Source organism: Dendrobates tinctorius, unplaced genomic scaffold, assembly GCF_039654945.1.
Source record: "Dendrobates tinctorius isolate UK_male_01 unplaced genomic scaffold, ASM3965494v1 ptg000016l, whole genome shotgun sequence".
NCBI lineage: Eukaryota > Metazoa > Chordata > Amphibia > Anura > Dendrobatidae > Dendrobates > Dendrobates tinctorius.
Genome location: NW_027361684.1, coordinates 39,993,763 through 40,010,346, shown reverse-complemented (window position 1 = coordinate 40,010,346; position 16,584 = coordinate 39,993,763). Strand labels below are relative to the sequence as shown.

The 16,584-nt window shown below is 45.0% G+C and overlaps 1 protein-coding gene across 3 annotated transcripts in view; it reads left to right on the top strand.

Annotated features, from left to right (window-relative positions):
- NCBP3 (nuclear cap binding subunit 3) overlaps positions 1–16,584 on the top strand; it is a 68,450-nt gene that overhangs the window by 40,165 nt on the left and 11,701 nt on the right. For 2 of the 3 annotated variants that reach the window (XM_073565710.1, XM_073565709.1), the window contains exons 7-10: positions 2,196–2,312; positions 2,475–2,583; positions 11,529–11,628; positions 12,522–12,619. In XM_073565710.1, coding sequence (XP_073421811.1) covers positions 2,196–2,312; positions 2,475–2,583; positions 11,529–11,628; positions 12,522–12,619 — 424 coding nt within the window. The remainder of the gene's footprint in view (positions 1–2,195; positions 2,313–2,474; positions 2,584–11,528; positions 11,629–12,521; positions 12,620–16,584) is intronic. The other variant, XM_073565711.1, reaches the window with a different exon arrangement.

Below are 16,584 nucleotides of genomic sequence, written 5' to 3'. Positions count from 1 at the left end.
GAGGATAGAAAGAGTGAGCAGATGGTTAAGTGATTTGTGAGAGCGTCTCTGGTGTTGAATGGTGGGACTGGCTGGATCTGTGCAATTTAACAATGTGAAAAGAGCATGAGTGCTATACATAGGAGAGGAAAGGAGCGAGGGGCCAATATGGATGGAGTTTGGAGAGTTAATGCCAGGGCGGTGGATGTGTGTGAATGCAGCGGCCAGGATAAAAATTACACAAATGCATATGGTATATATTTGTTGTACTCCAAATGTACAGGGAGTAGATGTATATAAATGTCTTACCTGTCTCCTGCCCTGTCTAAGTGCCATGTTATAACTGCCAGAAGTACTTTGATACATGTACTTCGATTACATGTGCATAAATGCCACCCCTGCATAAATGCTCCCCCTAGCTAGGTCTGAATATATAGGAGGTTACGGCTAAGTTTTTTTTTTTTTTTGGGCTCTCTCTTCTCGTTAATCAATCACACTAAATTGAGACACCAGGACCCAATAAAATGTTGTGGTCAAATAAACACATGTCCAGCACTACATGGATCATAAAGCACTTTGAAAAGTTTCTTGACCTCACAACATAAGGGGACAAGCAGAGTAAGTTGAAATAACTATATACCAGATATAAGCTTGCAGAGTTGAAAACACATAGATAGCATTCAGGATTAACTGCTTGCTGACATTGAATGGAGACACAGGAGTGGATTCAGAGCAGAGATTGGAAAAGCTGGTTACCAGATATAAGCTTGCAGAGTTGAAAACACATAGATAGCATTCAGGATTAACTGCTTGCTGACATTGAATGGAGACACAGGAGTGGATTCAGAGCAGAGATTGGAAAAGCTGGTTACCAGATATAAGCTTGCAGAGTTGAAAACACATAGATAGCATTCAGGATTAACTGCTTGCTGACATTGAATGGAGACACAGGAGTGGATTCAGAGCAGAGATTGGAAAAGCTGGTTACCAGATATAAGCTTGCAGAGTTGAAAACACATAGATAGCATTCAGGATTAACTGCTTGCTGACATTGAATGGAGACACAGGAGTGGATTGCCACCTAATAACTAAACTTTGACATCAGGGTATGAAAGGTCCTGGAAGGGCTACAGTGAAGCCTTTTCTATTTCAGTGTCTACAGAAAGATTTCTCATAGATCCTTCAGCTGCTGCTGTACTCACTAAACCTGTATATGTGTTCCACAGATCCTGCTGTGTCTCAATCTTTCAATCTTATTTTGAGAACGTGGCTTGTGTATGCTCGTCACGAAGTTATCCCCTTCTCATAGCTTTTTGCTGACATTGTCTGCATCCAGGTTGTTATTTGGTGTCCCCCACTGTTTCAATTTTGGAATCCATCCACCTTGAGAAATGAGTAGTGCAGGTAATTTGTTAGGGAATTGCTTACAATGCTTTTCTTTAAACTGCTGACAATGGCATAAAATAAGAAAAAGGGTAAGGCCAGGTCTACACAGTGGAATGTCTTGCACGACAAAACATTTGTGCATATTGTCTGTGACTGGTTTTGCTGTAAATGATGCAGTCAGGTTGCAGACTAGTCGTGTGAAACTTCCATTGAATGCTATGGTAAGTATATCGCATGTGACTAGCAACCAGCGACTGAAAATGCAAAATATTTGGAAATGTAGGCGACTGTCGCAATGAGACACCATAAGAAATCGTTACATCTAGTGTGTCACAGCGATTTTGGTGCCACACGACGTGTGTATCCCTTAACCTTATACCTTTTTTTTTTATCCGGCTTCAGCTATGTTCTCTTGACGTTTATTGCGACCATATTCTAAGGGACCAGGGAAGCATCAACAAGGAAGCAGAGAACCATTAAGTGTATATATTAGACCCTTTGGTGTTATCTATAATGTCAGCTGCTTCATCTGCTACAAAATTCCATTATTAGTTCATTAAAGGAGTTATCCGGTCTTCCAGTTAGTCGGCTGTCATAGTATGACTGCAGACTTTTATCGGAAGACGAGGCATCCCCTCAGTCCCTACAGTGTTCACACCACACGTCGCTCCAGCGGTGTCAGCACTTGTGGTCTTGGGGCTATTGTGCGGTTGTTGTGAAATTGGGCGCTGGGGGTCACATCAGTGCCAGCGTCACTTTGCGTTTGGACTAATTGGGCATGATGAGGAAGTCGTGCTGCAGCTGATCTGACTTCCTCTTCATGTTCACAGGAGGCGGAGCCAGTTACATCAGCGGTGATTGGGCGCCAGGCTCACGTGTCACAACACTGCACGGGAGCCCCGAGGACAGCACGTTCCAACACCATAGGAATGGCACCAGCACGAGAAGTGAGTGTAGGCTTTTTTATTTGATCGGGGCCAAGTGTGGGATATGAGAAGTTGTCTAAGTAGTGGACATCTTCTTTAGTCATGGCTGTTTCTTGGCGTAATCTATCTTTTGTGGGAATACTGTGGATAAACAGGCTACTTTTTTTTTTTCTTTTTATGCAGATGGATACACTCTCTCAGGCAGAGCAAGACTCCCTAATGAGAAATGATCTTCGGCTCTCCATGAAAGTATTCAAGGGGAACCAGCTTCTTATGAGATTCGCTACCAAAGGTATACAGACTAGGAGGAGCCCAGTGTTCTTCAAACTTCTCTTTCAGGAAATTGGGATTGATTACAGAAGCATAGTGCTGCACATGAATGAGAATTTTCTGCATCATGTTGGCATGGCCTCTGGGCAGTGTCTTCTCTACAGGACAGATATAGAATAGCTGGTAAACACATCCCATTAAAAATGTAACTTATGTTTTTCCACAACCAAACTACGTTTTAATTAACAGAGCTTGGAAAAATAAGTTCCACAATTGGATGTGTTAAAAAATAATGTTCCTGTGCTGAGATAATCTTATAAATGTGTCCCTGCTATGTGTTGTGTAATGGCTGTGTCTGACCATGCAGGAAAATGGTCTGATCATACCACAGCTCCTGGGCAGGGGAGGAAGTAAAACAGCACAGTCAGACACAGCCATTGCACAGTACACAGCAGGTACACATTTATAAGATTATCTCAGCACAGGAACATTTTTTTTGTATCGCATTCAATTGTGGAGATTATTCTTCCACAATCTATTAATTAAAATGTACTTTGTTCGTGGGAAAACCCCTTTCATGAGGCCTAACAGTGAATCCCACATAAAGCTCTTTCTCTATCGCTTCATTGGGGGACACAGGAACCATGGATGTATGCTGCTGCCACTAGGAGGCTGACACTATGCAGAAAAAAAGTTGGCTCCTCCTCCGCAATGTACACCCCACCGACAGGAAGTAGGATGTTCAGTTTAGCTTAGTGTCAGTAGGAGGTGGACACGGGTCTTTCACTAGACCCTTTTCAACCTCAATGTGCGTCGTTTCTTTTCAGGGTTTCCAGAGGGATACAGTGTGAAGTCACTACTGTACTCCCACACAGACTGAGTACGGCGTGTACTGCCACCCCGTATCCTCATATGTCTGGACGGCAGGACCCCATCCCCTAGCACAGAAGCGTGCTTAGGTGTTCCAGCCTGGTCCTGGCCCACCGTCTCCCACCTACTCGCCCACCAGAGCCTGTTAGTTGGATGAGACGTGACGTCCGGCAACCGTCAGGACGACTTCACCATAAGAAGATAAGTAAAGAAGAGGAGACCCCTTGGCAGGTGTAGACGGTTACTGGTAATCTCGGCCCCAGCTTATATTCGGGCCTAGTCCTCCCTTTTCCCTGGCCGCTCTCCTGCCGCACTTGTGGGGAGCTCACTTCCCGGCTGAGGCCGGCGGATCATGCACCCTCCTTTCGCCGGGCGCTGTGCGCTTCAGGCTTTCCCCCCCCCCCGGCTTCTCTGTATTCGGGCGGGCTTTTTTCCCGCCGGTCAACCCTCACTTCCCCGGCGCAAGCTCCGGCCTCACATGTGGCGCAGAGATAGTAACCATCACCGCCATCTTCCTGCACGCAGAGCTGACGTTTAGCTCCGTCCTCTTGCGGGCTGTGCAGAGCGGTGTTTTTCACAGCGCGCTCATTCTACGGCGGCGAGAAGCGTCTTCCTCGGCATCCTCCAGCGGTCGCATTCTCCCAGCGTTGGATCCTATTAGTGCCTTCACCTGGCAGGACCAGCTCTTTCCTGCCTATCTCCGCTCAGCCTAATCAGGTACTATGCGGAGTATAAGCCCCTCATAGTAAAACTAAGCAGGGCCACACTCTCTGCAGGTCCAGTGAAGGAGCAGAGAATCCATCTTTGCTAGTGTGTCACATGTGATATGCGCTATAGTCGTGCCGTACAATCGATAGTGGTATAGAGACAGTCATTAGCGGAATAGCACCCTGCAGCCGTACAGTCCCTGACGTAATGGTTCTCTGGAGCCGTACAGTCACTAACGTAATGGGTTTTCTGGAGCCGTACGGTTTCTGACGTAATGGTACTCTGGAGTCGTGCAGTCACCGACGTTACAGTACTCTAGAGCCATACAGTAACATAGTTTTGAAGGCTGAAGGAAGACCTTATGTCCATCTAGTTCAGCCTATTTTTAGTGCAGCTGTTCTGCATTGTTATAGAATCATAGAATCGTAGAGTTGGAAGGGACCTCCTGGGCCATCTGGTCCAACCCCCTGCTCAAAGCAGGATTCGCTAAATCATCCCAGTCAGATGTCTGTCCAGCCTCTGTTTGAAGACTTCCATTGAAGGAGAACTCACCACTTCTCGTGGCAGCTTGTTCCACTCATTGATCACTCTAACTGTCAAAAAGTTTTTTCTAATATCTAATCTGTGTCTCCTCCCATTCAGTTTCATCTCATTGCTTCTAGTCTTTCCTTGTGCAAATGAGAATAAAGTTGATCCTTCTACAATGTGACAGCCCTTTAGATATTTGTAGACAGCTATTAAGTCTCCTCTCAGTCTTCTCTTTTGCAAACTAAACAATCCCAAATCCTGCAACCTTTCCTCATAAGACAGGGTTTGCAGACCGGTCACCATTCTGGTTGCTCTTTTCTGAACTTGCTCCAGTTTGTGGATGTCTTTTTTAAAATGTGGTGCCCAAAACTGGACACAATATTCCAGATGGGGTCTGACCAAAGAGGAGTAGAGGGAAATAAATGACTTCACGTGATCTAGACTGTATGCTTCTGTTAATACATCCTAGAATTGCATTTGCCTTTTTTGCTGCTGCATCACACTGTTGACTCATATTCAGTCTGTGATCTATTAGTATACCCAAGTCTTTTTCACATGTGCTGTTGCTTAGGCCTATTCCTCCCATTCTGTATATGCTTTTTTCATTTTTATTGCCCAGATGTAGTACTTTGCATTTTTCCCTGTTAAAAACCATTCTGTTAGTTGCTGCCCACTTCTCCAGTTTATTTATATCTTTTTGAATCCTCTCTCTTCTCTAGTATTAGCTATCCCTCCTAGCTTTGTGTCATCAGCAAATTTAATCAGTTTACCCTCAATTCCTTCATCTAAATCGTTGATAAAGATGTTGAACAATACAGGGCCCAGGACAGAGCCCTGTGGTACCCCACTTGAGACATTCTTCCAACTGGATGTGCAGCCATTTACGACCACTCTTTGGGTCCGATCACTAAGCCAGTTATGAATCCACCTAACAGTTGCCTTGTCCATTCCATACTTAGTCATTTTTTCAATAAGGATTGTATGAGATACTTTGTCAAATGCTTTGGTGAAGTCAAGATATACTATATCTACAGCATTTCCTTGATCCACCCAATCAGTGATTCCGTCATAGAAGGAAATTAAGTTAGTCTGACATGACTTATTAGTTACAAACCCATGCTGACTCTGTTTAATCACGTCATTCTTATCCAGGTACTGACATACATGTTTAATAATTTGTTTAATAATTTGTTCAAAGATCTTTCCTGGTATATAAGTCAGACTCACCGGAATATAGTTGCCTGGGTCCACCTTCTTCCCCTTTTTGAAGATAGGAACAACATTTGCTCTTCTGGGACTTCTCCAAGAATTTTCAAAGATTGTTGATCCTGGGGAAGGCAAAAAACCCCCAGAGTAGAAGCCAATTTTCTCCATAGGGGAAAAAATTCCTTCCCGTCAACCAGCTATAATATTATGTTGTTCGTAACCTTCTATACCATTACTCACAAGAAACAGTCACTGACGTAATAGTACTCTAGAGGCGTGTACTTCACTGGCGTAATAGTAATCTGCTGCGCAGTCTCTAGTGCATCAGTATGTCTGGTGTCATAGCACACAGAGCCATGTAGAGCCAAGCTGCTGTCTACTGTAATTGCCGCATGGCGTTTGGTAGAAAGTTCCACCGTAAGCAATTGCAGATGTGCCTTAATTTTCAGTAGAGCGAGTTTCGACCATTGCCTCACACATATTGATGCTGGAACGCTGGCATAGCAACTGCTTCCATATCTACTGCTCACAGGCACTTGCACTTCCTTTTTCTGCAGCCCCCTTTGGACGCTGGCTTCACACTGCCCTAAGGAGAATGAGCTGCTTCTATCTCTTCACGTCTGCAGTGTTTTGGGCCGGACTTCCAGCTGGAGAGAAGTCCCTGTTACCTGGCAATTGTCGGCTGTGGCTCAGTGGATAAGGAAGCTGTCCACAACTCGCAGGTCCAGGAGTTGGGACCCTAGCGCACAACAGAGTGTAGAGTTTAGTCTCTTTCTGATCCCAGACCTACTGTTCTACCGTCAAGAGAATTGACTGGTCAGAATCTGCTTTAATACAGACTTCAGGGTACGGCTTTTTACACGTGAAGCCGTTATTCTACCTAATGTCGTCAGGTATCCAGACCGCAACACAGAAGCCGTTATTCTGCCTAAGGTCGTCAGGTATCCAGGCCTAGACCGCACCGCAACACAGAAATGGCTGTCTCCTATATCCTTCTCCGGGTTCTCTCCACGCTGATTTGTTCACAGGATACTTAGAGCCGATGGCAACTGTGCTATATCCGCTATCCAGGCTTCAGACGCACCACCTACCAGGTACAGTGGTTGAAATGGCCGTATTACTGTGGAGACGTGTCGGGGGTTGACTGCTTCGATGGTACTGGTGTTCTGTACCGTATTCAGGTGAGTCAGACGCCCTCGTCATCAGGTTCCTCGCGTCCTATTGCAGCAGTATTCTATCCCTTATCGAGCACTTGGATAGTCCTCTACCGACAGGTTTATTAGTCAATACACGCCATCTTTCCGGGAACTCAAGCGTACCCGAAGTCCATCAACTACACCGGCCCGGCTCTACTGTCCCATTGTCAGATGAGCCAGGAGCGCCCTCCCGTATAATCACCACTCGAGGTGAGGTGCCGGCATTTATTACTTCTGGCGGGCTGCAGCTGCAATTTCAAGCCTCTTTCATGTGAGTCTGACATCTTTCAGCTGCATATTTCATAGTCAATAACATCGGTGGTTTGTTAACAGTTAAAACGTAAAAGGCTACCATGTCCAAACGCAGTGGATCCCTGTACCACAAAGCGGATCTCGGTAGCAACATAACTGGATACTCCACCTTCAGGTAGGTCAGACACTCTCGTGTCAGGTACAGATGGTCGAGGTTTACTGTGGCATGATCTGGACCCTAAGTGTGAGTTGCTCCACAAGAGTTTTGTCCCACCTTCTGATCAGTTTACAGCACCGTCCGCAGGCTATCTTTACTGCCCGGTGTGTTACGCCTATCATTAATGTTTGGCTAATAGTAGTTTATAGGTTCTAGTATGTCCTAAGGGCCTTCGAGCTACCATAATACCTAAGCTCCTTATTTGTCGGAACTTACCTATTCTTTCTTACAGACACCGGATATAGCCTCCAGCAGCTCATAGATGTGACTGGGACCGTGCGCAAGTATCGACCAGGGTAGAAAGCTGCTCCAGTCTTGGATCTAAAGATGCGTCTAGTGATAACACGTTTCTTATTTCAGCTAGAATTGTATTTTTTACTGTGATCTTCGGGCGCGTGTTGTCTTAGACTTAGGCATGCGGATCTACACACTGCAATCCCCTCCCTACTCCAGAGGGTCCAGGATGGATTCGGTCGTTTACATCGTCATAAGGAATGACCTTCCTTTCATCAGACTAGTTGTCTTTCTGGGGTCTATCTGATCTACCTAGAGCCAACTTTCTTTGCAGTTGACATACTCCATGTTTTGCCATGGACTTTCCTTGCTCGACTATTCACTTTTATAAGTCCAGACTATTTTTTCCCATATTCACCCTCATCCCTGTATGCTGGGTTTATCTTCCTCTTGATCTCAGTCTGAAAAGTCATCCAGTAGTCTTCAGTCTACCTGCTTAATCGAGCAATCAGTTGTTTCTTCATAGCCAACCTGTGCCTACATCGCAGCGATGAGATCCAAGTTATCCCCAGGTTCCATTCAGTACGTTTTCAGTGTTCGGTTCTTTAGCAGGTTCTCATAGTTTGCTCTCAGGTCTTGTCATATTCTCATGGAACAGACTTCAGCCGTTTCCAAACAAGGGGGCGCCTCAGTATATCTTTTTTCTCCTGAGTGCTTCACAAATTAGACTACTTCTGCGACTACGAACCCTCCGGTTCCAAGTTCTCCCCCACTATGGTCCTTCCTCGCCCAGACGTTCATCCCTCAGAGGTACCAACATCGAATTCACACAGTAGTTAGCAGGGTCAACCTTGAAAGCACCCGCCGCTATAGCGTGTCCTGCCTTAGCCCCCCCTCGTGTTGCAAAGTTCTATAGACGCGTTGCCTAGCTTGCTCAGAGCATTCTTTCTGGAGACCGGTCGGAAGATTTGACCGTCCTCACTGTCCAAAAATTTTTCTTGCATGAAGACATAGTTTTTCGCCTAATCGTTCTCATCTAAGGGTCCATTTGGCTTTCGATTTCACGAGCGAAATTATCCCCGAAGAGGTCCCTCACCAACTTTCCGTTCCTTCCGTGTGGCTCCAATAGGCCAAATTATTAAGGAGCTCACCGGAAGGACAAGCACTCCCCTTTCTCAGGCTAAGCCTCGTCGTTCTTCAATGCTTTTTCCCTCAGCATGACGTTTGGGGATCTAGGATTGAGTCCATCCTTGTTTTTTTCGGGAAGAAATTTTCTTCGTTCAACATTTACCTTCTGTGAATCACATGATGTTTTCCTTGTTCCATGAAGCTCTTATCCAGGTCCTGGTTTCTTCAGGGCTTTGGCGATGTCTACTTTTGCAACGAATGGGTTCATTTTCCTTTTTCAGTTGGTATCTTTCCCTTTCAGACTCTCAACCACTCCTGGGGTCTTACAGAGTCTGTAGCAGCTGTAGTGCACTTCCTGTGGATCAAGGGTCCACTCTCCATCATTCTGTATTCCCTTTCTTTCGTCCGCCTCGGACTTTTCCTTCATGACGCCCTCTCATCAGGCTACTTGGCCACAGCAACGGTACTTCTCAAGCTCAGGCTTGAAGTGTAGAGGTCCTCTGGCCTTCAGGTTAGAGTTCTGTTCGTGGAAACTGGTCAGCATTAGTAGGGTTCCTGGCTCAGAAAGGACTGCGTTCTTTTGAGTACGACGCGCTCTGCCCGGGCAGTGTGTGTCCTCCTGACGGTACTCTTTGGGACTTCGTCTGGCACCTCGGCAGTGTGATACGTCCTCCACAGGTCCATAAGGTTTTCAAAGCCCATGCCTGGTTTCGGCAAGTGCCGATCAGGGTAAAAAAAGACCTCGCAGGTGACCTTGCAGGTGACGAGGGTGACTTCCTCGTCCTGATGGAGTTGTTTGCTGTTCCCTCCCCTTGGGGACTGCTTTGGGACGTCCCATGGTTCCTGTGTCCCCCAATGAAGCGATAGAGAAAATAGGATTTTTAGTTGCTTACCGTAAAATCTGTTTCTCTGAGCCTTCATTGGGGGACACAGCACCCTCCTAAGTTGAACAGCTCAGTTTACTGTATAATATTGTTAGTTTGGATTTGTGTTTCTGTGGTTTTTATCTCGTTTACAGATTGCTTCTCCTACTGCTTTCTCACTAACTGAACATCCTACTTCCTGTCGGTGGGGTGTACACTTCGGAGGAGGAGCCAACTTTTTTTCTGTATAGTGTCAGCCTCCTAGTGGCAGCAGCATACATCCATGGTTCCTGTGTCCCCCAGTGAAGGCTCAGAGAAACAGATTTTATGGTAGGCAACTAAAAATCCTGTTATAGTCTATTTCCTACTGCACTGTCAGCTCTGTACAATCTGTTAATAAACAGAAGTAATGAAATCCAATTGTTCCTAGCCTATTGATATGATATCCGTATCAGATTGCTGCTATCCCAACTGTAGGCATGTCCACCCACCAGTTGTTTGGAGGAGCTGAAGAACCTAATGGTGATTTTATTTTTTCCTTGTTTATTTTGCACAATTGCTGCTTTTATCAATTGATTTACTATCTTTGTGAGACTAGCAATCTGAAGGAGCACAATGGCAGCTGTAGTTTTGTCCTTCCATGTACTGTTTTACTAGCACAGGTCCTGCATGCAATATACAGGTGCCTCTCACAAATCTAGAATATCATCAAAAAGTTAATTTATTTCAGTTACTTCAATACAAAAAGTGAAACTCATATATTATATAGAATCATTACAAACAGAGTGATCTATTTCAAGTGTTTATTTCTGTTAATGTTGATGATTATGGCTTACAGCCAATGAAAACCCCAAAGTCATTATCTCAGTAAATTAGAATACTTTATAACAACAGCTTTAAAAATGATTGTAAAATCTGAAATGTTGGCCTACTGAAATGTATGTTCAGTAAATGCACTCAATACTTGGTCGGGGCTCCTTTTGCATCAATTACTGCATCAATGCGGCGCGGCATGGAGGCGATCAGCCTGTGGCACTGCTGAGGTATTATGGAAGCCCAGGTTGCTTTGATAGCAGCCTTCAGCTCATCTGCATTGTTGGGTCTGGTGTCTCTTATCTTCCTCTTGACAATACTCCATAGATTCTCTATGGGGTTAAGGTCAGGCGAGTTTGCTGGCCAATCAAGCACAGTGATACTGTTGTTTTTACACCAGGTATTGGTACTTTTGGCAGTGTGGACAGGTGCCAAGTCCTGCTGGAGAATGAAATTTACATCTTCAAAAAGCTTGTTGGCAGAGGGAAGCATGAAGTGCTCTAAAATTTCCTTTTAGACAGCTGCGCTGACTTTGGTCTTCATAAAACACAGTGGACCTACACCAGCAGATGACCTGGCTCCCGAAATAATCAATGATTGTGCACACTTCACACTATCGCATGGACTCATTGCCTCCATGCCATGTCTCATTGATGCAGTAATTGATGCAAAAGGAGCCCAGACCAAGTAACTGGTGTTAAAAAGTATTCTAATTTACTGACATAATGACTTTGGGGTTTTCATTGGCTGTAAGCCATAATCATCAACATTAGCAGAATTACGTGAAATAGATCACTCTGTAATGACTTTATATAATGAGTTTCACTTTTTGTATTGAAGAACTGAAACAAATTAACTTTTTGATGATATTCTAATTTTGTGAGATGCACCTGTAATTAGAATTTTTATAGTAGAAGCTTTTATTCAATACTCTGTCTTTGGCTTATTGTAGATGACAAGAAAGAGCTGGGAGCAGCCCGAAGAAGCCAATATTACATGAAGTATGGAAATCCAAACTACGGTGGCATGAAAGGAATCCTCAGCAACTCATGGTACTTAGTGTGTAGGAAAATGTTTCTCGTTTATGACCTAGCTTTCATTTTTGGCTTTTTTTTCAGTGCTCCTTATCTTGAAAATTGGCTTAAAAAATGTGGCAACTGTCTGTCCATAAACAGGCACTTGGAAGGAAACCTTTTGTTCTTGACAAAAATGTTAAATCTTTACTGTTTTTTTTTGCTTTTTCTAACTTTGTAACTTTTTTTATTTTAGTTACATTTACTATAGACGTTGATATTGGTCAGCAGGGACTCCAGAGCACTCATGAAATCGTCCCCATTCTTAGCCCATATTGTTCTGTTTCCCCCCCCATGTAGCATTGAATATGTTTTTAGGAGAGGATACTGCAGTCATGCTGGATTTAGGATTGATGTCTGTAGGCCGTAGTTCTGGACTATTATGTCCCCTTTATGCCTCTTACAAAGCTTATCTGTTAGCAGCTTTAGGCTATATTTGTTGGATACAGTAGATATATTGGTGACAGTCTAAGGCAATGGTAATTGTATGAATCAACATTCATGTTGTTCTGAAAACTCCTCCCAAAAATTGACAGCTGCGGATAGGCTTGTCAAGTGCATTCTTGGTACATAAGAGACAGCAGTGACATCAGACATCATGCGAAATTGGATGGGAATTTATCTTTTTTTGTATGGTTTCTCTTTATTATCAGCTCTATTCCCAGTGGTGATTTTTTAGAGAGGAGCGTATGTACACATAAAGAAAGTTACTGCCTTTAGTAGATGTCTGTCTATAGTGTGAGTTTCTGTAGAAAAGTCTGGCAACTCCTACAAATCACACTGCCTAATCCTGTGTATTACACTGTTAAAATTAATGTGATGAAGGATTCACACGTCTATGCAAGATTAACACAACTTTGCTTTATATGTAGGAAAAGGCGATACCATTCGCGCCGGGTTCAAAGAGATGTAACGAAGAAGAGGACATTTATTGGCGATGACGCACCCGCCTACCAGCACCTTCATTCAGGTAACAGGACGTTAGTTGCAGTGAGTTAAGATCCTAAATAAAAAATGTCAGTAATGGAAGCAGAGTGCTGTTTGTACCTTTCTTTGTTGTAAACCTCAGGAAATACTTTTAGCATACATGTCTATACTATGGCCCCAGTTGTCCTTTCAAGACAAAAAAAAAATTAAATCAACAAATATACTCTAAACATACGTTTTGCTAAGTATACCATATACACTGCTCACAAAAAGTTAGGGATATTTGGCTTTTGGGCGAAATTTCAGGTTGTACCTAAATGCACTGTAACTTTTTCTGGTGAGCTTAATGTGACATTCCTTTTTGCACAACTTGCTGTTCTATAACAAGTAGCTTAAAGGCAAAATTCAGAACAGGTGGTTGATCCATGAATTTGCCAATAAATCTCTGGATTCAATTAGAATTGGTATTAAACAGTCCTCCACATCATGCTGTTCACCTTTTGACATCATGAAACCAAGACGACGCCTAACAATTGATCAACAGGACCTCGCCATTTTGAGGCATCAAGCAGGATGTTCTCGGACAGAAGTGGCCACTGAGTTCAGAGTGCAACAAAAATACAGAGAGACTGGAAGAGTCACAGAAAGGCAGAGAAGTGAACGTCCTTTGGCCACATCCCACACTGACTGCTTCATTGTGAATAATGCACTTTGGAACTGGATGATGAATGCCACACAACTCCAGGTACATTTAGGGAGGTGAGAGCCACCCAAGTGTCATGGCAGGCCATTCAAAACAGTTTATATCAGCATAGTCTGCATTCTAGGCGACCTGCAAGGGTACCTGACCACACCACCAGGCATCCACATGGGCCAGGGAGCATCTACCCTCAATGAGGGGACCAGTGAGCCTCAGTGCTGTTCACTGATGAAAGTCGATTCACTCTGAGCAGAAATGATGGCCACCAATGATGTTGGAGACGTCAAGGAGAGCGCTATGCATCAGCCACTTTTGTCACTGGTGGTGGTGTTAGTGTGGGGAGGTGTATCTAGTCAATGCAGAACTTCCCTACACTTTGTGAATGGTACAGTGACGAGCCCCTACTACTTGAATAACATCATATATCCAGCCATTGTGCCTCTACATGAACAACACAGGCCTAATTTCATCTTCACGGACGACCATACTCCAGCTCATTGAGGTCGTATCATTAGGAAACGGCTGCTGGACACTGGGGGACCTCAAATGGATAGCAGTCGTTGTCAAGCTATAGTTAATACTCAAAGCCATATGACAAGTTGAGACATATATATTTGGGGGAAGGGGCTATACCTACCAGTATTGTTGGCTTTTGTGTCAAATTGTTTGGGATGAGGAAATCGCTATTGAATGCTTCTAATTATAAATGCCCTACTTTCATGATAAAATATCACTGTAGCTTGAACTCTCTTCGTTTTCTGTAAATTTTGCCCAGAAGACAAATATCCCTAAATTTTGTGATATTAGAAGAGGGAGGGAACAATTCAAATAGAATTATTTAACTCGATGGTTCAATGTGGTGAACACCTATGTGGACGAAGTGCCCTCTCCCAAGCGTTTGGGTGGCAGACCACCCGGTATGGAATAGAAGAACCAACTAAAGATAGTGAGTGAAAACCTGGTAAGGACCGTGAATATAGGTGGATAAAAGTGAGGAGAATAAATTGCTTGTTAAAATGGCCTTTATTGATTATTTTTTGGCACAACAACATAAATATATATATATATATATATATATATATATATATATATATATATATATATATATATATATATATATATATATATATAATGAAAAATTAGTGCATAAGGCAGTTACACCGCTATATAACATAATGAGTATATGTAGCCAAATTTATAGGCGATAGTTAATACGACCAGTGTCTACTCAAATAACAGGATTTGTGGGTCGCTTACCGTAAAATCTGTTTCTCGGAGCCTTCATTGGGGGACACAGAAACCATGGGTTGTATGCTGCTGACACTATGCATAGAAAAAGGTTAACTCCTCCTCTGCAGTATACACCACACCGACCGGCAGTAATTTCCTCAGTGAGAAAGCAGTAGGAGAAGTAACAGAATAGATTAAAACAGAACAGACAACTCAACTGTAAGAACAAGCAACATGAAAACAGGAGTTGTAGAACATGGGAGGGTGCTGTGTCCCCCAATGAAGGCTCCGAGAAACAGATTTTACGGTAAACGACCCAAAAATCCTGTTTTCTTTATCGCTTCTTTGGGGGACACAGAAACCATGGGACGTCCCAAAGCAGTCCCTGGGGAGGGAAAACAAACTTCCATCAGGCCAGCGGACTCACCACCGCTGCCTGCAGGATCCTTCTTCCTAGGCTGGCATCCGCCGAAGCGTAGGTGTGGACCCTGTAGAGTTTCACAAACGTGTGAACAGATGACCAGGTTGCAGCTTTGCAAAGCTGCAGTGCGGAAGCTCTGTGGTGCACCGCCCAGGAGGCACCCACTGCCCGGGTAGAGTGAGCTCTAATTCCAGGAGGCGCCACTCAATGTTTGACCCGGTAGGCTTCCAAAATTGCCGATCTGATCCAGCGAGCAATTGTAGCTTTGGAGGCCGGCTGACCTTTCCGCGCCCCATCTGGAATGATGAAGAGAGAGTCAGTGTTCCGCAAAGGAGTCGTCCTAGCCAGGTTAGACCTTCATCGCCCTGACCAGGTCTAGCTTGTTCAAGGAGTGCTCCCGAGGGTGAGTTGGACCCGGACAAAACGACGGGAGAACAATATCCTCATTCAGGTGGAAAGTAGATACCACCTTAGGAAGGAAAGAGGGCGGGGGCCGCAGGACCACCTTATCCTGGTGGAGCACCAAGAAAGGAGAGCGACAAGAAAGGGCCGCCAACTCTGACACGCGCAGGATGGAGGTGATTGCCACCAGGAAGGCAACTTTCCAGGAAAGAAGGGAAAGGAAAACTTCCCTGAGAGGTTCGAAGGGAGGACCTTGTAGAACCTCGAGAACAAGATTAAGATCCCATGGATCCACAGGTGCGCGGTACGGAGGTGCCGCATGAGCCACTCCCTGAAGAAAGGTCTTGACCTGCGGATGGGAGGCCAACGTCTTCTGGAACAGAATGGAAAGCACCGAGACTTGACCCTTTAAGGAGCTGAGGGCAAGGCCCGCATCAAGGCCTGACTGGAGGAACGCTAGGACAGAAGGGAGAGAAAAGGCCATGGGCGGAATGTCATTGGCCTCGCACCAAGCGAAATAGGCCTTCCATGTACGATAATAAATCTTGGAAGACGAAGGTTTTCTAGCCCGGATCATGGTGTGAATAACCCAATCAGAAAAACCTGAACGTTTCAGAACCGCGGTCTCAACAGCCACGCCGTTAAATTGAGCGGCCGAGAATTGGGGTGGCAAATCGGACCCGGAGACAGCAAGTCTGCTCTGTCTGGAAGCTTCCAGGGGGCATCCGCGAGCAGGTTGACGATGTCCGAGAACCAAGCTCTTCTGGGCCAACTGGAGCGATAAGGGTGACCGGAACGCCTTCCGCCTTGATTTTCTTCAACAGCTTGGGAAGGGGAGGGAACAGGTAGGGGAACTTGAACTGAGACCAGGGAAGGGTCAGAGCATCGGCGCCCACTGCGAGAGGATCTCTGGCTCTGGACACGAACTGTGGGACCTTCCTGTTCATGCGAGACGCCAGTAGATCTACGTCCGGAGTCCCCCAGCGACAACAAATCTGATGGAAGACGTCTGGATGTAAGGACCACTCTCCCGCCGCGAGACCCTCGCTGCTGAAAAAATCGGCGGCCCAGTTGTCCACGCCGGGAATGTGAAGAATCTTGGACACTTCCGCTAGAGCAGAGAAACTGTGTTCCCCCTTGGTGGTTGACATATGCCACTGCTGTAGCGTTGTCCGTCTGGATCCGGATTGGCAGACCCCTGAGAAGTCTTTCCCAGTGAGTGAAAGACAGATAAATCGCCCGTGTCTCGAGGACG